We start from the raw sequence: 23737 nt of genomic DNA on the forward strand, positions 1-23737 counted from the left end.
TAGAGCTCCAAGATCCTGCTAGATAACACAGCGTGCAACAGCTAAGGTCAGCAGTCGCTGAAGAACAGCAGCCCTAAAATCTGAAGCCTAGCTCTGTGACCGGCTCAGCATCTGGTGTGGGCAAGTCGGCTCCTCTCTCCTGGGGCTTGTTTCTTCCCCTAAGGAATGCACCGTTGACCTAATTCAACGAGTTGACTGTGATGCGTGATGAATTAAAGAGAACGCAAGATATGTCACAAATGTAGAAACACAAAAGAACAGCACTCAGTGATGGCAATAATTCAGAGAGAGCTGAGGTGCTTTGGGGTTTAATTTAAAAGGGAATTAAACCATTGCATAGAAAAACAGACAGCCTACAGTCACGATCTCAGTCTACTTGAGCATAAGAGATATTCCACCTCCAATAACTAAGCATAAACAAGCTGTTGCTTAGCACAGTTCATAAACTGTTACAGTAATACAGACAGAAAAGGGAGGCGAGAAGGTCTGGGATCCAAGAAGCCGGAAAGATGTCAGGTCTTCATCTTTTCCGGGTTTTCCACAAGTACTCACACCACTGGTCAGAGAACAAAGAACATCGTTCGCATCTCTTCACTCCCTCAAGGCACAAGGTGTTCAGAACATTAATTCTGGCTGATAGCAGGAAAAAATATTATGCCTGTGTAATTTTTTTTTAATGTATTCCCAAGAGACAATTAATATAAAGGGCTACATTTGCATCAGGACTTGGTTCCAAATACACTAAGTATAAAGAGTCTTGAAATTTAAGTCTTTTTTTTTTTAAATTTTTTTTTTCAACGTTTATTTATTTTTGGGACAGAGAGAGACAGAACATGAACGGGGGAGGGGCAGAGAGAGAGGGAGACACAGAATCGGAAACAGGCTCCAGGCTCTGAGCCATCAGCCCAGAGCCTGACGCGGGGCTCGAACTCCCAGACCGCGAGATCGTGACCTGGCTGAAGTCGGACGCTTAACCGACTGCGCCACCCAGGCGCCCGTAAAATTTAAGTCTTGTAAGGGGCACCTGGGTGGCTCAGTCGGTGGAGCGTCCGACTTTGGCTCAGGTCACAATCTCACTGTTCACGAGTTCAAGCCCCACGTCGGGCTCTGTGCTGACAGCTCGGACCTGGAGGCTGTTTCGGATTCTGTGTCTCCCTCTCTCCCTGCCTCTGCCTGCTCCTCTCTCAAAAGTAAATAAACATTTAAAAAGTTTTTAAAAATTAACTCTTATAAAAAGGCAAATCCTTGAAATAAAGATGAATCACTTTCCCTCTAAAAAAAAAAAAAGGCAAATCCCATTTCATCCCATTGCAAATGGCAGACACACCCTGATTTCTCAGACTTTCATATGCCTGCAAGCCTACACCAAACGACCACAGTAATCCTGTCTTACCTCTGTATCACCCACAGAACCCAACACCCACCAGGCATACCTGGATTCACACAGAGAGGACTAGCACTTATTTGAATTTTCAACACTTGAAATGGTGACAATTCCAGTCATAAGTAAGCTGGAAGCTCAACAGTACCAAACACTGCTTTTTTTTTTTTTTTTAATATTTATTTATTTTGAGAGAGAGAAAGAGCAAGCAGGGGAGGGGCAGAGAGAGAGAGGGAGAGAGAATCCCAAGAAGGTTCTGTGCCTGACTCAGGGCTGGAACTCACCAACCATAAGATCATGACCTGAGCTGATACCAAGAGTCAGGCGCTTAACCGACTGAGCCACCCAGGTGCCCCCAAAATACTGTTTTTAACTTGAATCCCAGGGATACTCAGAAATACAAATTTAATTACTCAAAGACAAAGTAACTGGGGAAAAAAGAAGAAGTCTTTTTCCACTGATGATTCACTGCCCACCCCCCCCCCCCCAAGTTCTGTCAGCAAGCAGTGTTCGGTGGTCTCTTCTATCAAAGTTAGGATGTCTGGCAATCTCAAATTGGGGGGTAGGGTAGCCTACGAACAACTCAAGGGGGGCTGTCACTATCAGAGTCCTTTAAGGACCTGGTGGGAAAGCAGAAAAAATACTGTCAGAAATACCTGACGTGGCACACCACGTAAAAAAATAGTTACAAACAGAGAGGGAGGGAGGCAAACCGTAAGAGACTCTTTAAATACAGAGATCAGACTGAGGGTTGATGGGGGGTCGGGGGAGAGGGGAAAATGGGGGATGGGCATTGAGGAGGGCACTTGTTGGGAGGAGCACTGGGTGTCGTATGTAAGTGATGAATCAAGGGAATCTACCCCCAAAACCAAGAGCAACTGTATACACTGTATGTTAGCCAACTGGACAATAAATTATATTTAAAAAATTAAAATAAAATAAAATGCTGGTGTAAGTGATACACTTATAAGCGGGGGTCTTTGCTTTGTGCTCCTGACAGGTGGCTGGAACATACTAGCACTCAGTATTTGCTCAATAGGATCTCATTTGCCAGACTTTCTGGGACAGTTAGTAAAGACGAAAGCAGTCAGATTTTTTTTTACTGAAAAAATAAAAAAGACTGAGGAGTTTAAAATCTGCTATCTGTTCAAGTTCCAGGTTTTTAAAAAATTATCGTGTCAAACTTCATTACGGAATCCTTAAATGTTAAAAGAGACTCTGTAACCTTGCCAAAAAAAGAAGGAAAAAAAAAAAACCCTTGTAAAAAATAAAAGACAACCTCATGGCTGAGGGTATCCGAAAATAGAATCAGGCTAATGGATGATCCTTTAAGTGGGTAGGTTAAAGATGGCTCTCCCAGCACTTGGAAAGAGAGTTCCACCCATGTCTGGTTTTCATCAGAAATTCTGAACCGTGAATTTTGGGCTTCAGTCACCAGGCTCCTAAGACTGACTTCCATTTAGGTCCTGGGCTGTTCAGAATACAGAAAGAAAGGTTCTGTAAAGCCCGAAGGCTGCTAACAGGAAAAAAAAAAAAAATGGTTTTTAGGTTTTTTCACAAAGCCAAATCTAGCCCAGACTGATTCCGGCTTGAGGAATGGCCTCTCCAGTATGTGGACTCTCCTCCACAACTTCCAGAAAAGGACGGGACAGATTAAAGTTACGAATTTGGAAAGGGGTAAGGACAACTAATAAGGCTACTTTGTATCGGGAAAAGTCTAGGCTTCAATAGGAAACCTGTGCCTTGTCTACAGCACCCCTCCTATGCTATTGTCCAACTCCTAAATCATAGATAAAGGAGAGCAATCAAATCATTCTTGCCTATAGACAAGAAAGGCATTCTGTTCTGTACAGGGACCATCCTCCTTCCTCCCATAGAAAAACGTCTCCTGCCCTGTGGACGTTCATGTCACTATTCCTAACCAATAAATGTGCCTCTTCTTTGGATTTTCTCTTGAACTGCTTGTTAACTCCTCTTCATTTTTCTTTAATGAGTTAAATAACATCTTTAACATGCACTTTTTTTTTTTAATTTTTTTTCAACATTTATTTATTTTTGGGACAGAGAGAGACAGAGCATGAACGGGGGAGGGGCAGAGAGAGAGGGAGACACAGAATCGGAAGCAGGCTCCAGGCTCCGAGCCATCAGCCCAGAGCCTGACGCGGGGCTCGAACTCCCGGACCGCGAGATCGTGACCTGGCTGAAGTCGGACGCTCAACCGACTGCGCCACCCAGGCGCCCCAACATGCATTCGCTTCTATGTTTGTGTGAGAGTCACGCTTTTTACCTTTATTTAAGAACTGTCTTTTCATACTTCAGGCTTTAGGGTCCATTTTCTAAAGACAGGTCAACCCTCAAACACGCTAAAATATTCGTTATTCCGATCAAAATGTTATTGATTTCAGTGAAGACAAGAATGATCTGCGGAATCGAAGTCTATCCTTTGCTGATCTTAAGTGACGGTACGCTTCCCTTGTCCCGTGAAAATGACAACTGTCCTAAGTCTCAGCTTACTGGATTCCTTTTCCATGTCAAAGCCTCCATTTAAAGTCTAATACGTGTCCCCATGTTCCCTCTCATACGAATCACCATAAATAATACTAAATTTGGGTTGAATTATTTAGCACGTTTCCCTGTTTCATAAAGATCTTACATTTATCTAGAAGCTAAAGTATTTCCATCTGTTAATTTCCTCCCTGCTCAAGAAAATTTCCCACAAACATTTTATCACCACTTACAGGAGTCTTTATTACTCATGCTCTTGATTTTCATTTCTCAGCTACAGTTACTCATCTCTACATTCCTATTATCGGCAAAGTACGTAAAGTAACAAGCAAGAACATCAGACACGTCTCTGCTCCACCAATTCTCCGTGTTTTGAAACAAAAAAAAAAATTGTTTTGAATTTTTTGGAAACAAAATTTTTATATAAAAATTTATAAAACTTATTTTTAAAACCTTTTATTTAAAAAAAGTCCTAGCTCTTCTAAAGGACCGTTAGTAAATGATCTTGGTGAAACTCCCCCGTTTTAACTGTTGAATGGAAAAAGGCAGAGGTTAGAAATACGCAGATTCTACCCAAACTATTCTAGGGCTGGAAGCATGTGTTAAACTAATCAGATCAAGTATCTTCAATATCAGAGTCTCAGTCATTCTTGCTCTAAAAGGTTTTTTGTTTTTTTTGTGTGTGTTTTTTTTTTTTTGTTTTTTAAATAAAGGAGGTGGGGGTAAGCTCAAAGAACCACATGAAAGCTCTCAGGTGCCTGGTCAGCCAAGACAGAGCAATTCCCGGGCCAGGAGCCTGACTTAGCCCCTGGCTGGGAGTTCTCTGGGGTCACACCTGCCTCCCCCAAGCTGGCATGAGCTATGTGGAGAATTCCTTTGAGGACTTTCTGGTAAGCAAGCATCTACAGCTCCCAACAAACAGCCTTACATATGATTGATCCTGAGCTATGCTTCCCAAAATAACTTGTTCCCTTGCAGCCTGGGTAATTATGTGCAAGATGTGGCTCAGTGACAGGGCAAACCCAACTGTTGCTTGGTTTTAGGCAACAGCAACATTTATTATACTTTTATTATTCTGTTCCTGAGGATGAATGCAAGGCTTTTCTTTAGAAAAGCAAACTGATGTTTCCCTCCTCGGCCCATCCAGGGAACTGAAGGAACAGTTCACCGTAATGTTACTACTTTCAGGGACCCAAATAAATGGCTGCCTCATAAGGGATTAAAGCGCTCATTTAGAACGAAACAGCTCTCCGTAAGACACCACATGCTCTGCATTGGTGTTTGGGGCCAGAGCGCAATCCTAAACTAGAAACAGTCCCCATCAGGTACGTCTACAGGATTCCTCTCCACACGGGGAAACCTCTGGTTAGCAGAAGGGGTAAAAACAGGGGAGCCGGCCATTTCCAAAGTTCCTGCTCACTCCGTCCTGAGGGAACCAGGCTCCGATTTCCTCCTTCAAAAAGTTCTTGCCTAGGGCTCATGCTGAGTGGACAGTGTTCACAAAAATATATGATGAAGCCTCCATATCGTGAGCCATTTCAGACAATTACATACTATGATACAAAATTCATAAACATATGCTTCCATACTATAGCATAAAGTGTTCTAGTAGACGATATGGCAAAATGTTAACACCAGTTTTCTCTAGATTGTGACTTTTAAAAATTTCTTATCCATATTTTCTGTAGGGAACGTGTATGACTTATGCAGAAATGTATCTTAAAAAAGTAACTCGGGGAAGTATATACAACGTGTTAGCCTAGATTCTTTGGTCTTCATCCTGGTTATCTGTAATTACGTTAAGCTAGCTTTACTTCATTAATCCTCCAGATTTCTCCCTGAAAAAGAAAAACTGCCTAAATTGCATATAATTAAGCAACCCCAGATTTCTGAAGTTAACCAACGGAGGGCTCCTCCAGGATTTTTTTTTTTTTAAGTTTCATATTAAAATCCCTATTTCGACATCACATTTCAAAACCCTGATGGAGAAGGTACGCGCTGTCCAAGTTCTAGGATCGCAGAACAGAAATCCTTTGGAGTCCATAATATCCAGTTACCCAGATGCCAGTCACAGCAACACAACCCACTGTCACACAGCAGGTATTTCTGACAGGATTTTTCCGGCCTCCTTACCAAGTCCTTAAAGGACTCCGCCAGTGACAGCCCCACCTGTGTCTGATTATAGAAACACGGGGAATTTTTACAGGAAGCATGATTTTATCACACAGTAAATGTATTTATTATCATCGCTGCACTCCCAGAGTTTACATATATATATATATGTTTTCAAATATAAACATAAATATATAAAATTTAAACTGTCTGAAGAACAAAGATAGATAGAATTTGACTTTGGTGACCGCGCTACCTATTTAAATAACGTGTGACCCTTCGTTTTTCAGACTCACAAAATAAGCATTCTTAAAGCACAGCACATATTAATATCAAAATGTCTGAAGTGTGAATCTACACACTATTGATGAAACCATAAAGATAACATATCAAATACCAAAAGCACATGGTGGCATGCATTTCAGAGGGGAGCCTGACCCACCGTGGGGGGTCAGTGGCCCCGTGTCCCTCAACACACAGGGCTCCACCCCCATGGCTCTCTGGAAGGCTTGGCCTTCTAAAAGATACATGAATTAAAAGATTTGGAAATTACTAGACTCTGGTATTTAAATCTGTTCAAAACGTAAGAAATCTCACTTCGCCAATATCTGCATTTTTTAAAGTTCAGAAATAGGCCTGTATTTTGAGAAAAGGCATTGCTATCCTATATATACATTACTTGGGTCTCAACATTATTTTAATGCTCTGAGGTTGCTACGTGTATGTCCTCGGAACACAGGGACCTCAGAGTTTGCATCTAGCCTGGACCACTTCTGAGAGTCCGAGGAAACGTGGTTATTGCTACAGCCCCCAGTGGGACCTTTCTGGGCAGACTTGGATGTGGGCTTCCTACCTCTTACTCCACCTTTTCGTCAAATCCCTTCATGAAGAACAGAGGCTCTAAGAAATGAACACCACGTCATACACCTTAAATTTATACAATGTTGTTATGTTTTTTTTTTAATTGTACTGTATTTATTTTTATTTTTTATTTTTTTTTAATTTACATCCAAATTAGTTAGCATACAGTGCAACAATTTCAGGAGTAGATTCCTTAGTGCCCCTTACCCATTTAGCCCATCCCCCTCCAGTAACCCTCAGTTTGTTCTCCATATTTATAGGAGTCTCTTCTGTTTTGTGCCCCTGCCTGTTTTTATATTATTTTTGCCTCCCTTCCCTTATGTTCATCTGTTTTCTCTTAAAGTCCTCATATGAGTGAAGTCATATGATTTTTGTCTTTCTCTGACTGACTAATTTCACTTAGCATAATACCCTCCAGTTCCATCCACGTAGTTGCAAATGGCAAGATTTCATTCTTTTTGACTGCCGAGTAATACTCCATTGTATATATATACCACATCTTCTTTATCCATTCATCCATCGATGGACATTTGGGCTCCTTCCATACTTTAGCTATTGTTGATAGTGCTGCTATAAACATGGGGGTGCATGTGTCCCTTCGAAACAGCACACCTGTATCCCTTGGATAAATACCTAGTAGTGCGATTGTTGGGTCATAGGGTAGTTCTATTTTTAATTTTTTGAGGAACCTCCATACTGTTTTCCAGAGTGGCTGCACCAGCTTGCATTCCCATGTTATGTTAATTATATCTCAGTAAAGCTGGGGGGGAGGGATATAAAATAAATAAAAGTGAGTTTTTGCACAGAGTGAGGTAGCCTGGGACTTGGCATGCATGCAGCCACCCCCCCCCCATCACTTCCAGGACTCCCCTAGATATGCACACATGTAAGCAGGCAAGGGCCTTATCTAGGTCTAAATAAAATCCCCGGAAGCAGTCTTGGCAAGACTGCCCCTAAAAATAACCTTTCCCCAAGAACCCTTTAAATGTCTCTTCTCTCCTTCCTCCGGCTGTACTCTGGGGGTGGTGGAGGAAATAAAGACACAGATGTATCAAATTCAGCATCCTCAGACATCTTTCCCACCTCCTGTCTCTGATCCAAGCTCACCGTCCAACGCGGTGAAAGCAGAGGTCATACGAACTAAGAGGGAACTAGACCAATAACCCTGAAAGAGGTTATAGGGTCACTTTATCAGATCAGTTTGCAGCAGGAGGCGAGAGAGACTCCTTAGACACAGCACACACCCTATCAGTACAGACACACGGGCACAAACTCGTAGCAGTGAACCATTCACATTTACAGGATGCTAAGAGACTTTGCCTCTGCCCAAAACGCCTCACACCATGCCAGCCTCTTCTCTTGTCAGCCTGAAATCTATGCTGAGGGTTCCTCCTGGAATTAGACAACGGGATTATCATCCTAGAAAGGTTACCTTTAAAACGCGGGTGATGTCTGGAAAGGCAGGTCTTGGGAATCTTTCGTTTAAAGGAAGAAGGTGAGGGGCGCCTGGGTGGCATAGTCGGTTAAGTGTCCAACTTGGTTTCGGCTCAGGCCATGATCTCACGGTTCATGGATTCAAACCCCACATCAGTCTCCATGCTGAAAAGTGCGAAGCCTGCTTGGGATTCTGTCTTCCTCTCTCTCTGCCCCGCTCCCCCTCACTCTCTCTGTCCCTCAAAATAAGTAAATAAACTTAAAAAAAAAAAGATTAAAGGGGGCAGGTGACAAATGACCTCCTTCAAAGTTCTGCTTTGTGCTGAATCTTTCAAAAATTTTTTACAGAATAAAACACTTGTTGAACATAAAAACTGTTTCCCTTTTAGAGGTGGACATCCCTGGTAACCATTTCACAATGTATGCATATATCAAAACATCCTGTACACTTTAAATATCTATAATTTTTATCTGTCAATCAATTACACCTCCATAAAGCTGGGGGGGGGGGGGGAAGAATCAGACATCCCCTATCCACGAAACAGGTTTTCCTTGGCCAGTTGGGTTCAGAAGGATTCACTATATTCTGCATTCTCCCTGCTTTTGTGTATGTTTGAAACTTTCCATAATGTGAAGTTAAAGAAAAGCAGAATTCTTTTAATTTTTTTTAAATTAATCTTTTTTTTTTTTTGAGAGAGAGAGAGAGAGAGAGAGAGAGAGAGAGAGAGAGAGAGAGAGAGAGAGAACAAGCCAGGAAGGGGCAAAGAGAGGAGAGAATCCCAAGCAGGCCCCCCACTGTCAGCATAGAGCCCAATACAGGGCTCAAACTCAAACTGAGATAATGACCTGAGCCTAAACCAAGAGTCAGATGCTTAACCAACTGAGCCACCCAAGAGCCCCAGCAATTTTTTTTTAATATAAAGAGAGTCCTTGGCACTGCGATGTCACATTCATGCTGAATCCTGGTGGGACCCAAATCTTAGAGAGCGTTCCTGCACTAAGACAGCACACCTGCACGGGGAGAACTTATCTGTGCTCTTGCCTCCTGGAGTCTCGTTGGCTGGTTCCAAAAGAGAGCTGACTCGAGTTCTTAGGCATCATGAACTCTGGCTTCTTTTGGAACTGAGTCAGACCAGCAGTTAACTCCAAAGGGATGCCCTTAATGGCGTGTCCTACTAAACTCCATCTGAGAGGGTTTTGTTAGCTTTCCCTGTGGTGCCTTTTCTCCTCCTGTAGGTATCTCTGTTGGACGAAGCAATTGCTACACAGCCTGACCTGGAGAAAAAACCCTGAATGACAGTATTTACCATGCCCTAAAACTCAGTTCTCTCATTTCATCAGACGCTCCCAGTTGTACACATTGTGGAACGAAAAATTCACAGGCACACACAGCCTTCCACAAAGGCAACAGGTTATTGGTAAGTGAGAAATTAGGAATACAGAATCCCAGGATTCTACTCAGAGTTGTAGGTGATAAGTCTGAGTACAAAGCAATTGAAAAACCGCAGAAAACGATTAGTAGTTCAAAGCACAGTCTTCAGAGTTAAGCAGTATGGCTCTAAAACTCAGCTCCGTCCCTGGTGGACCAGAATATGCCATAAAATATCAGCATCTCTGCATTTGACAAAGCTCTCATTGTGAGACAGGACTGTATCTTTGTAATCTAGAATTCTGTGTGTGTGTGTGTTTTCTGGCTACACTTCCCCACCCTCAACAACCCTTGGACAAGTCACTTAACCTCCCTGGCTGAAAAAAAGGAGAATAATAATACTCCGTTCTCAAGGTTGTTGTGAAGATTTAATAAAATAATATCTATGGTTAAAACAGCGCCTAGTAATTCTCAATAAATAACTGCTCTGCCCTGCACAGTGAATAGTTTGGGATACTAAGGATAACAGACCAAATCCCTTCCCCACCCTTTTTCTTAATCTTTCACATACTAAAGTATCACTTTTACTGTCTTGGAATTCTTTTTGTTTTGGTGTTATACTGAAAACAAATTTTTTTTTTGTAAATATTCTTCTGTTTCAAAATTTAACAGAATAGATCGAAGTATGCGATAAAATAATCAGCCACTTCCTATTTCATAAATTTCCAATAATAGGACAGAAATTACACAGTTTGCAAAATGTAAAAAGCATGCCTTGCCTTTTTCCAACAAATCTCTCCCCACATCCCAGCCCAATCTGACGCTCACCCTCTCACCCCTGCCTCCTCTCAAAAATGTGTTTCAAAATAGAAAAATATTATCCTCTGTGGGTGACCTCTAAACTGATTACAATTCTGAATACATCCATCATCATTTTCTTGACCAATACTCTCCCAACCCCAAATACTAATAATATTTTCTAAAATCCTTAAGACCAAATATCTAAATGAGGACAACAATTCATTCCACTCCCTTAATTATATAAATGATAACATAGAAAAAAAGGAAACCTATCTGGGGGTTAAATTCTACCTTTAGTAGAAGATGAAACAAATTCTACTGTCTTCAGCAATCCTCATGACATTTTAGTATAGTCTTCCTCAGGAAAGCCTACCACTGGCCATTTCAACTGCAGTAAGCGTTTCATGCCACAGACCTGAGCACATCACCATAAATAATTTCTTACAGCTTTTCACCTCCTTTGAAAGCATAACTCAGCTCATCGGCTAAAAGATATCCCATCCCACGGTGCCAAATCCCTGCGTTTCTCTTCCAGCAACTAAATCAATTCAAATGCCACATTCAGACTGGCGAAGCTCCATTGGAATACCAAGGTGAGATTTCTCCAGGAAGAAAATCAAAGACGTTGTGACAGTTCGAGTTGTTCCAAGTCCTCTGATGTGTCCCCATCTTCATGCAGAGGAGCAATGCTCCCAGGTGCAGGCAATGACACTGCTTCCTCTAGAGCCCTTTTTTTTTTTTAATGTTTATTTATTTTTTGAAAGAGAGAAAGACAGAGTGTGAGTCGGGGAGGGGCAGAGAGAGGAGGAGACACAGAATCCAAAACAGGCTCCAGGCTCTGAGCTATCAGCACAGAGCCCAACGCAGGGCTCAAACCCACAAACCATGAGATCGTGACCTGAGCTAAAGTCGGATGCTTAACTGATTGAGCCACCCAGGCACCCCCCATCTAGAGTCCTCTTGTCTTCTCCGGATTTCTCCCATGTTCCCCTCCCCATAGTTTCAACCATTGCCTAGGAGCAGATAACTGCTACACCTAAACCTCCAGGCTTGACCTTTCTCCTTGATATTTCCATTGAATATCAAGCTCTTGATCCAAACCTTCCATTTTTACCTTCTATGAAACCCAACGATCCCTTTACTTCCCTAAATGAACACCAAAGGCATTAGAGATAAGGCTAGAAATGATTAGAATTCAGTTTTATGGTTTGGCTATTGCATGGTATTGGTCAAGGATCTCAAATACAACGGGACATAGTGGTAACATAGTTTTACTGGGCTGAACAGAAGAAATTGCAATTTTTGGAAGTCGAAGTGGTCAATGTCGAGAATTTCATACGCTCATCCTAATACGTGTAAAATAACTCAAAATTCTAATAAAGAGCAATGACATTTGTAACTTCTAAATAATTATTTTCATGGAGCAGTGGCTCAGTAGGTTAAACGTCCAACTCTTGGCTCAGGTCATGATCTCATGGTTCATGAGATTGAGCCCCGTGTCAAGCTCTGTGCTGACAGTCTGGAGTCTGCTTGGGATTCTCTCTCTCCCTCTCTCATGCTCTCTCTCGCTCTCTCAAAATAAATAAATAAACTTTAATAAATACTACTTTCACATCTTATTTGACTATCATGAAATAACTTAAAGATTCCTTACGACTGTAAAAGGTAGGATTTCTTGGTTTGCCAGTCTCAATTATAATTGTCTATATAAGACTCAATCACAGGTTCATATTCAATATAGGTCTCATTTGCCCCCAAATAAGTGTATATTCACCTCTTTGTCCATTTGGTCCTCACAATCACTAAAAAAGGAGATTTTTCCAAGATAGCATGCCTTTTAATGAAAAGGTTGTCACATACTATTAAGAATCTATTTATAGATTATAGGGATTATAACTAACAAATTTACCTGCTAGCAAAAAGAAACAAACAAAGCAAGACAACCCAAAGTCATGCTAATGTCTTAGTCTTGAACTTGGCCTGTCCTTTCCTGGACACATATATTCTTCAGAATCACCCACATCTATTCTCTCTTATCCAGTTCTACTGGGAAGTACAGCACATTTTCCAAAAAAATTGGTTTTACCACAAAAACACACATTTAAATTATACTTATCTGAATCATAAGTGAATTTGTAATTTTCTTTATTAAGTGGGTAAAGATTTTCAATCTGGAAAATAAAACTGGTCATTTCAAATCAAATTTAGGTTACCAGAAACTTTGTTCATTAAGATGGTGACACATTATAATTTAAATAAATCTGCATGTATGAAAGTTTAATTCCAAAAATCTCTAAATTCCAATTATTTTTAAATTAAGCAGCTTGTCTTTGAAGGCTCAATCTTAGACTAAGGATTAAGTCAGACAACTCCATCATGTTGAGGACTTGAGAAAAACACTTTAAGAAAATATTTTTTTTAACATTTATTTTTGAGAGACAGAACATGAACAGGGGAGGGGCAGAAGGAGAGAGGGAGACACAGAATCTGAAGCAGGCTCCAGGCTCTGAGCTGTCAGCATAGAGCCCCATGCAGGGCTTGAACTCATGAACTGTGAGATCATGACCTGAGCCGAAGTCGGATGCTTAACTAAGTCACCCAGGCGCCCCAAGAAAATATTTTTTAAAAGCACTAGACAGTAAGCATGATTTGGAGTTAATACATAGATAGCTCAAGGAGTTATAAAGACTGCAAAACTAGGTTGTTAATTATTACATTTAAAAATTTTAATTGTACTAAATGCCTTTTGGAAATAGAACTCATAACTTTTTTCATTCCGCAAATGAGTTCCGAGTCTGAGCAGGCTCAGTGCAGGGCTCTGGGAACCAGAGAGTGTCTGCCCACAGCCCTCAGAGGGAGACCAAAACACTACCAGGTGACCCATGTTCTAGAAGGCTAGCCTCCTGGAGGAGGGGCCTGATGGAGGAGGAACTCCAGAATGAGCAGAGGACGTAGGGGCTGGGTATAAGGCAAAGGGGTGAATACCACTTTGCAGGGTTGGACCTTGAACCTGTGGGGGAGAAATGGAATAGTAGACAGAGGCTAGGTGAGACCTGGCCTCACAAACCACGGCATGGGGTTCAAATTCTCTCCTGATGGCAATTAAAAAAAACCACAGAGGAACTTTAAGCAGGAAATACCATGACCAGGCTTGTGTTCTGTAAAGATCATTCCTGCCAGGATCATGGAGAAAAGCCTGCAGAGAAGCATGAGCTATGAGAGGGTGACAGCACAGGAGGCCACCACCCTAATCGAGGCAGGAAACACAGAAGCTCTGAAGACCTTAACGTATATAACAGGAGGAAGGGGCAGGGTCCAGAGGACTTCAGCAGATGGGCTCCACCAGAGTTGACAGGGAGGGAGGCACCAAGGATAACTCCCAGGATCCCGCCTGGGTGACACGGAGGAAGATGTTTCCGTTCACCATGACAGGAAACCGCCCAGGTGGGACATTCGGGAAATATTCTCTCCTTTCTTTCACCAGCCTAGTGGAATGGGGTGTCCTTCCTGTGCGCTTCGCACTGACCTTTCTGTCTCTTGAACTGGGCTGTAAGTTCCTTAAGGCCTAAGGTGGTGTCAACTCAATTCTCTATCCCTGGACACGAAAAACGTCCAACGAATGAAAGAAAGAATGACCGTGCCTGTGGTCCGTTTAGATTTTGCTGTTCAGTAGGGCGGCAGATAAAAAAAAAAAACAAAAAACAAAAAAGCAAAGAACGTTTCCGATCTGGAAAATTGCGGGGAGGGGGACAGGTGCGTGCCCCCAGATGTGCGTTTGTGTAGAAAATGTTCCCCCAGACTTCTTTGGAAAGACCAATCCCTTGCGCTCAAGATTTTCCTTCCTTTGGAATTTGTCTAGCACAGCAGTTAGCAAACGCTCCCCCTAATCTTTGCTCTCTGTTCTTTCTGGAAGAATTAGTACCGTTCCCAGGGAAACAGCGGTACAATTCTGACTGTCCTCCAACGTATTCCGTACCGACTCCTCTGCTCATCATGGTGGCTCCCCCGCCCACTCGGGGACTGTGCCTTTTCTGTAGGTGTCTCCCAGCTGCAGCCACTGACTGCAGCTTTCTGACAGCTTTCTGAAGCCACGTTCATTAAGTTTCCCAGCTAAGAATTATATCCGTCCTCCCACACCCTTGTAGAATCTTCTTTTGAGTTCAAGTTTCTTCCCTGGTGAACTTGGCTGAAGGTGTGGGGCCCCAGCGTCTCGGGGAGGGTCTGAAGACAAAAAGTGACTTTTCTGCCTTACCACTCGAACCAAGTGTGTATTTAGAACAACCGTCCCTCCGGGGTCAGAGGTGTCTTGGTGCTCATACTAGATTCTGCCTTTCCACGCCTACCCATCGGCATCCTTCTCTGGACATCAGAGGCCCCTTAGAAGTCCAGCCCTCCCTTCAAGTGATGGATGGCCTCGGGAACACATGACTTGCCCCACAGTCCTGGAGCTCACACCCCTGCCCTGGATGACATGCCCTGTAAATATGCCACTTTCTATCTCCTGGCAGGTAAACCGATTCTCCTCATCAGTTTGCTTGTTCCTTGTCAATACCATGGTCTTGACTTTCCAGTCCAGGAGCTCTGACGGCGGGATCATGTCTGCTTAACTGGATTTATACAGCAGCCTCCCGTGGAACAGCACAGGGCCATTTAATACTTCTATAATCCCTCCTGACCACTCTCAAATTGATGCCTTCCTCGCCATTTCTCCTACCAGCCCCTAGATCTAAACCTGGCCACTCTACCCTGCGGGTCTCATCTCAGGCTTCTGCCTGGGTCTCCTGGCCTCAGGTCCTCCTGCATCCGATTCATTCCGCCAACAGTCGGCTTCTTCAAGCACGGCCCCTTGGAGCTCCATCACCTGCAGCCTGGGTCCCCTGTAAGCTGGCCCTCTCTCTCTTCTCTCTGAAGTTCAACCTGCATCCTGAGCTTTAGCTAAGCCTGTCTCTTCCTGCTCCCTCAAGCACATCAGAAGCAGCAGACGCATCCAAGAATATGGAGCTGGGTGTCCTAGGCTGGTCACATTGGCCACTTTCTCCTTTCAGGCTCTCACTCTCTAAGCTTGTTCCCTTAGCCCTTTGTCAGAGGGTGGTGAGGGGGGTCCAGGAAATAAAAGGGTGAGGGTGCTTTCATAGCACAAAAGGGTGACTGGCCACCCAGCTGATACTTAGTTACTACTTAAATTATGGCCTGGCCCAAGTCCTACTCCTTTACAAAGCTACTTCCTCATTATTCTCACCCACGATGACTTTCCTGATTTGACCTCCCATAATTTTTGTTCTTTACACAATGAGCTCTGGCACTTAATGTTAAACAACGTCTTATTTTCTAAGCGTTCAAGTGTGTAAATCCACTCTTTAAAAGTACACCAAGGGGTGCCTGGGTGGCTCAGTTGGTTAAGCATCCAACTTTGGCTCAGGTCATGATCTCGTGGTCTGTGAGTTCGAGCCCCGAGTCAGGCTCTGTGCTGACAGCTCAGAGCCTGGAGCCTGCTTCGGATTCTTTGTCTCCCTCTCTCTTTGCCCCTCCCTTACACCCTCATTCTCTCTCAAAATAAACGAATAAACTTAAAAAAAAATGTATATCAGGGGAGGGGGATGATGGGAAATTAGTGTTTAGTGGGCACAGAGTTTCAGTTTGGGATGCTGGAAAAGTTCAGATGGATGGGGATGATGGCTGCATGGCCATGTGAATGTATTCATGTCACTGAATCGTACCCCTAAAAATGGTTAAGGGGCAACTGAGTCGCTTAGTCAGTTAAGTGACCAACTTTAGCTCAGGTCGTGACCTCATGGTTCGTGAGTTCAAGCCCCATGTCAGGCTCTGTGCTGACAGCTCAGAGCCTGGAGCCTGCTTTGGGTTCTGTCTCTCTCTCTCTCTCTCTCTGCTCCTCCCCCATGTGTGCTCTGTCTCTCTCTGTCTCCCTCTCTCAAAAATAACCACTAAAAAACATTTTAATGGTTAAAATGGTAAATTTTGTATTATATATATTTCTCCGCAATAAAAAAACAAAAGTACAGTAAAGTCACTAAGGAACAAATCTGTGCTTCATTGTCCCCTAGCAGTCCAAGTGCAGACCTACTGCACAGCTAACCACCATTACACCAGTTGCTAAAACAAATATTTGCCACATGAAGGTAATAACATTTGAACATGTATAGTGTCTAAAGCCCCTTCAACGTAAACTGATTTAACCACTGGATCTTGAAAAGCATGACGAGGTGAGAAATGTCTCACGTCTTTATTTTCTAGATAAAGAAACAGAAACTTGAAGGCTTAGGGACTTGATCGCGGTCGGAGAGTACCAGGGAGCACTGGGATTCCTCTAGGTCTCATCAATCTGAGAAAGTTCACAAGCGTTTCATTAACCATTCACCTTGTTGGAACACACAGTGCCTTTTCTCCAGGGAAATAATCAGGCAGAGGCAGACTGCAACATGCAGCGCCCCTTAACCAGCAGCCTTCACCTTGTGCCCTTAACCAGCAGCTGCTCTCCTCAGAACACAGAACTCTCAGGTCCCTGGGCTCTCTGTTTAACCTGGACCCTGTGGGCAGCTGCTCCCACACATGTCCGTCCATGCTGCCTGAGCTGACACGGCGACACTTTGGCCTGGGTGGCAGACTTGCTCCAGGGTGAATGGTGAATCGGACCCTCTAAATTACAGACATGCAAAACAACTTGACTTTCTCTCCAGAATGATTAAAACCAGTGAGAGTTCCGAATACAGAATAAATGAACCACTCTCTTATTCTCCCAACGACTGGTACAAAAGTTTATCCGTCCTCTAGCCATAAACAAATTAAGGATGTAGGGACCCTTTATACTTCAAAACACATAGTCATTTCCTTAAAAGGCCTGTGCGAGGCTCCCAGAGTGAAGGACAGCGCCCCAAGCTCACAGAGATAGCACACATATTCAGCATTGCTGTTCTCACAAGTCACCTCCTGATTAGGCTTCCGTTGAACTGAAGGTTGAATGTGTTCCTTGGTTCCAAGAGAAGCTTGCTTCTAAATACCAAAGCTCTAGGAGTTTCAAAAGTCCACTGAAGACAGCCTAACTTACATGAATATGTATATCCCTACCCCTGTTACTAAACACCCCTGAAAGAGAAAGGGAGCCCTTCGAAATGCCTGCACATACTTATGCTAAATTCAGTGTCTTCTAAATTGCCTCTTTTTGGAAAAAACACTACACTTCCTCAAAAAAATTGAAAATGGAACTACCACATGATCCAGAAATTTCATTTCTGGGTATAAAACCAGCAAAATTGAAAGCAGGGTCATGAAAAGGTATTTGTACACCCATGTTTATGCCAACATTATTCACAATAGACAAAAGCAGTCCAAGTGTCCACCTGCAGATAAGTAAACCAAACGTGGAAGATACATACAGCGGAATATCGGTCAGCCTTAAAAAGGAAGGAAATTCTGGCACAGCCCGTAACACGGGTGAACCTTGTGAACATTATGCTAAGTGAAATGAGCCAGACTCAAAAGGACAAATACTGTTATGATTCTACCTATATGAGGTCCCTAGCGGAGTTAAATTCTTAGAGACAGAAAGTAGACCAGTGGTTGCCAGGGGCTGGGGAGAGGGGAGAATGCAAACTTATTCTTTAATGGGTATCCAGAGTTTAGTCTTGGAAGATGAAAAGAGTTCAGAAGATTGGTTGCATAACACAACAATGTGGATATTCTTAACTCCGATGAACTGCACACTGAAACATGCTTAAGATGGTCAATTTTATATGTTTCTTACCAAAATTTGTAAAAATCATCAAAAAAAAAAAAAAAAGAAAGAAAGAAACAAGCACTCTACTTTTGTTAAGTCCTCCTGTAGCAAGGAATTCCACACCAGGGAGCAAGGATTACCACAGCCCATGAGACTCTCTGAACCGTGGATATAATTAGGCACCGCATCCATTATAACGCTACACACGTCATCGTGTGTTACCAGCATCTGTTGACAGATCTCATACCCAGCATATCTCTGAAATGGCAAGTGTGGAGAAGGTAGCCCACAATAGAAACAATGGCATTTTACCCTTGTCCTGTTCCAACAGTTTGTCTCATACGACATAAATAGAGGCCACTGCTCTGGCTACACTGAGCTCACAGCTCGATATTATTTTATTGACCTGAGTAGGTTCTATACCAAAAGTAGAAACAGAGTTCTCTTCTGGATCTGTCCAGACCTGTGTCCTAATGCAGTGGATTCCCCACTCACACCCGCAAGATCTGTGTGTGAGCTCAGATTTAGCTTAAAAATAAAAATAAAAATAAATTCTCACTTTAAACTTAGCATTCTTTTGAATTGGGATCAGGAAGTATAATAATGTATGTCAAGGGCTATCCAATTATCATATTATATTCATGCAGGTATCCCAAACTTAAAACAAAAATTACAACAATGCCATTATATCAAAAAATATTGTGAATGCATTAAAAAAAATATGACAAGAGATATATGTCAATGTGGCTTTTGGAAACTGACATCAGCTCTATCCAAAACTAAAAAACAAAAGCAAACACCATTGTGATCAGACTATTATTCCTAAAAATGATGGGCAGACTATCTGCCCCATTCCTTAGCTATTTACTGTTTCCCATACAAAAAAAAAAAACAAAAAACAAAAACCCATGACCATGAAAATGTACCAATCAAAACTTTGGGGAAATTTTTTAAAGGGAAACACTCATGCTAAAAATTAAAGTCACTTTTGAACTTCTGTTTGACAATGCATCACCTAGTCCAGATGACACGTTCATAATCCATGTGTTTTCCCTCACAATGTCATTTAAAAATTGTAGAAGATTTGAAATTTTATTTTCCTTTATATTTATCACTTCCAATTCTCTGGTTTCCAAGAAAGGGGGGGATAGTGGAAGTCTTAGGAAACTAACGTGGAGGGTGAAATATAGCCAAATTTGAGGTTTAAAGTAGTAACACTAAATGTATTTTTACCAGAGAGGGTAGACGACCAAATAGGAATCTTGATATAAAAACAATGCTTGGCTATTTGACAATTATCCAAATAGGGAGAGATCCTTCCAGGAGAGATCCTTCGCTAACACTGCTCACTGGGAGAGAAAGTACAGATGTACGTGTTTCCCACGGTCGTACACTAATTCACCAAGTAATACAGCACACTCACTCACAGTGGCAGCTACACTTCCTATGCACACATATGGTCAACAGAGGTTATTCATGTCAAAGCAGGTCCTTAGAAGGGAAATCCACTTTGCTCCACCCCCAGAAAAATAGGGGAGGGGGGAGTGTAGGGCACTTTGCTTTTGTCATGACACTGTCATCATAAAGTTGGGTTCGCAGGTCTGCCATGGCATGCCTGACCCCACCAGGCTCTGTGCCCAGTCAAACAGGAGGTGGGTTTAGCCTCCTGGTGAACATTCTCTACGTGTTCCAGCCAAGGGGATCAAGAAGAAACCTTGAAATAGTGGAATATTCCACTGGGCCCCCACAGCGCCAACCAAGTTGGGCTGGGAGCTTTCAGAGTTGGCTGACTCCCTCGTCCCTGTGTGCTTACCTCAATGAACCACAAATAGAGCGTGAAATAATTATTACTTCATTGGTGGATGTCTAGTGTCCACACAGCATCCCTCTCTTAGGAGCCCCAAACACTTAAGAAATGATTTGCAAATCTACTCTTCGGGCAGCCCTGTGACTATCCCATTGACGCTGATGTTCACTTGACATTTTTATTTGAGGAGAGATGGGCTGGGGGCAAATGAACACAGTGGTGCAGGTTAGTATAACTCTTGCGGCGAAGGTCACAGACTCCAGGGGTCAGGAGCAGACCGACCTGAGACTTTCAGGTTCTGGTCTGACAGTGGTTAAAGCAGAAACACACACACTGTTCCCCTTTTAACGTTTTTCGTTTTGTGACTCTTCAGTTACTTACACACGCGCGCGCACACACACACACACACACACGCACACTCGCGCGCGCGCTCACACACACAGGGCGCCCGGGTTCGTGCCCGTCCCTGGACGTGTTCTCCTTCCTCACGGGGCACGCGGGCTACGATGACACGGGACAACACAACACCTGCACCACGCGCCCACTCGCAGGTGCACGCAGTGGGCGAGCCCGCGGGGGGACCGGGACACACGGACGCGCGGGCCGAGCCCGCAGACGGCGGGCACGGGGCCCTTGCTGACCTTCCTCTGCTGCTTCTCCCAGGCCGGATCGAGGAGCAGGTCGCGGTCCCACTCCTCCTCCTGGATCATGTACTCGTCATCTTCGTAGACGTAGTTGTACTGCACGCCGGGCTCTATCTGGTTCATGGCGCTCGGGGGGCCGGGGCTGCGGCGGGGCGCGCGCGGACTGACGGACGGACTGACGGACGGGCGGGCGGGCGGAGACGCGGCGGGGCCGGCGGGCGCGCGGAGCTCGGCAGAGGCGCGGGCGGCGGACTGGCGGGCGCGGGGTGACCTTCGCGCGGCTCCTCTCGGGGCGGCACGCCTAGACGCTGGGTCGCGGGCGAAGCACCAGCTCGAGCCGCGAGCAGCTGCCGCGCCGCTTAATACCCGCGCCGCCCGTCACGTGGCCGCCGGGCCGCGCCCCCGCCCCGCCCTCCGCCCGCCCCCGCCTCTGCCCCCGCCCCCGCTGCGCCGAGCACGTGCTGGCGGGCTGGGACGCGGGGCGGCTGGGGGTCCCCAATCGCGCGGCTGCAGCAAACCTCCTTGGCCGCGAGCGGAGCCTGCATGCACCAGCCCACGCCTCCCACTTACCCTTCTGCCTGGCGGCGGGCTCGGTTGCGGGCGCCTGAGCCGGTTACGGGGCGGAGGGGAGGAGGGGTGGGCGTACGCGGGCCCGCCGGGCCGGGGGCACCCATGGTCGGGATCCCTGACCACCTCCAACGCATCCAAGTTTTCCACGTATCATTTGCATATTCACGTTTTCCACGTATTTCCATAGATAACACGCACATACACGCCTGAAAAGTAAAGTTTAAAAGCTACAGCGTCCCCTCGTTTTCTTCTACCCGCCCTCACCTGGGGGAAATCAAGGCCGGGGACTTGGATCAACCGTGTTAAAATGTCAGGAACCGAACCAAAGGCGGGAAGTATCAGCTCTCAGCTGCCAGTCATAAATTTAAAAGAACTGACAATGGAGGACGAGCAGCCAGCTTCATGTTACACTTAAAACTCGCCTTGATATGTTGCACAGAAGCCTTTTCATTCCTGTGGTTCTGGTTAGCTGTTCCCTATCGGTTCTGCCCTGGAGGAACCGAGGTGAGGTCCTTTGGGACAAGCAGGTTGAAATTTTTTTTCACCGAGTATTTATTAAGCGCTTACTGTAATCCAGACACTGGGATACTAGATGTGAGCTGATAGGCAGGAAACGTGCCTTCTGAAGTTCATGTCCAAATTGAATAAAAGTTGCCCACAGACGCTCCATAGCAGTTTGTGATTCAAAAGCTTTTAGTTTCTTCACATGTTTCAGGCTGAAACTATGCTCAGATTTATCATTGTTCCTCAGAATTTTTACACCACTTACTTTTATTATTTTGAGCTTTTTGCAAAAAGACTTTGACAAAGTAGCATATATGCTGCATTAACATTTTGTGAAACATACTCACTAGAAAGAACATGAACTCCATGAGAGCAGAAGTTTTGCCTTGCTCACGGCCGGAATTACCAGCAACTGGAAGGATGTCTGCTACTTAGTAGGTGCTCAAATATTTGTTGAAGGAATAAGCACTCTTGGAAACAGTGACTGAACTAATTTGCCTGGATTTAAATTTAAGATTTTAAGCTTATATTTTGCATTAAAGTCATACTCTCTGAACAAGTTTGCCACTAAACTTTAACAATTAGAAACTGTATCGACAATGATAAAAACTGTCATCTTAGTCTTAAAAAAATTAACTGGGGAACCTCAGATTGCAGATGAGATGGAATAAAAGCCAGATTTACCATCCTTCCTGAAACAACCAAAATCAAGGGAAAAAATATCTATGAAACAAAGATTTTCAAGACATTGGTCATCAGGCAAAGAAGGAGGATGATGGAAGGAAATTAAAAAAAAAAAAACATGAAAACTGTGATTTCCCCAGTTTATTGCCTAGAGGTAGATTCTAAGGTGCAATACAATAAAAGGGGACCCACGCATAGTTCAATGGTCTCACTAGGCTGGGAGTTCAGAGAGACCAAGGTGGCTAGATTTTGCAAGACCCAATTACAGAAGAGGAGAGAGCTGCAAAAAGAGAGAACCCTGGAGATTTCCAGAGACTGTCCCTCTAGTCCGATCAGTGAATGCATGGGAGAAAAATACCTGAGGCCAAGGAAAGAAGCAGCCAAAAGACCCAGAAACAATGGTCCTTGGAATTCATAAAGGGCCTGAGTCGTTCCTGTTTTCCTTAGCCAGAGTGGAAAACCTCACAATTCACGGGGCATCAGATGGAGTATTCAGAAGTTGGGGGGAAATTACCCCTACACTAAATGATATACTGAGACAGCCATCTCAGAGGAGTAAGGGGAAGACTGCGCAGCATTCACACAGGGCCAGGCGAGTGTCTGCTCCAACCACCGGACGGCAGAGACTCATAATTCACAGAGCAGTGGAGCAGAGTAGAGTACTTGGGAATGACTTGTGTCAGTACTGTGGAACTAATTATTCCTTGGCTACTCCTAGAATGAGCATGACTCTAACCCAGACTAGCAAATCATCAAACAGTCATAAAAATCACAAAAGCAAGACCCAAAGAGATAAACTGTTACCAAGTGACTGAACTGTTTCCAAGTAACTGAACTACATCGCAGAACAAAAGCTCAGGAAGATTTATAGGAATACAAAAATATCCAGCACCCAACAATGTAAAAACCACAATCTGGCAAGCGATCAAAGATTCCCTCAGGTGAAAGAGAAAAATATCATCCATGATAATGAGAATAACAATCAATCAAAACTGACCCAGGGCTGACACACAAATTAGGTACCAGACAAGGACATTAAAACAGTTATTACTACTATGTTCTGTATATTCAAGAAGTTAAAGAGGGGCACCTGGGTGGCTTGTGAGTTCCAGCCCCATGCTGGGCTCTGTGCTGACAGCTCAGAGCCTGGAGCCTGCTTGGGATTCTGTGTCTTCCTCTCTCTCTGCCCCTCCCCTGCTCATGCTCTGTCTCTCTCTTTCCTTCAAAAAGAAACAAACATTTTTTAAAAATTTAAAGTTAAATAGAAACATGGAAGATATTTTTAAAAGACCTAAGTGAAACTTTTAGACATGAAGACTACAATATCTGAGAT

The 23737-nt window shown here is 43.9% G+C and overlaps 1 protein-coding gene across 2 annotated transcripts in view; it reads right to left on the minus strand.

Annotated features, from left to right (window-relative positions):
* ACTN2 (actinin alpha 2) overlaps positions 1–20976 on the minus strand; it is a 72832-nt gene extending 51856 nt beyond the window's left edge. The window contains exon 1 of one of the 2 annotated variants that reach the window (XM_043596220.1): positions 20644–20976. In XM_043596220.1, coding sequence (XP_043452155.1) covers positions 20644–20769 — 126 coding nt within the window. In that variant the 5' untranslated portion in view covers positions 20770–20976. The remainder of the gene's footprint in view (positions 1–20643) is intronic. The other variant, XM_043596218.1, reaches the window with a different exon arrangement.
* Between the last annotated feature and the right edge of the window lie 2761 nt (positions 20977–23737).

The sequence above is a fragment of the Prionailurus bengalensis genome, chromosome D2 (genome assembly GCF_016509475.1).
Source record: "Prionailurus bengalensis isolate Pbe53 chromosome D2, Fcat_Pben_1.1_paternal_pri, whole genome shotgun sequence".
In the NCBI taxonomy this organism is placed as follows: Eukaryota; Metazoa; Chordata; class Mammalia; order Carnivora; family Felidae; genus Prionailurus; species Prionailurus bengalensis.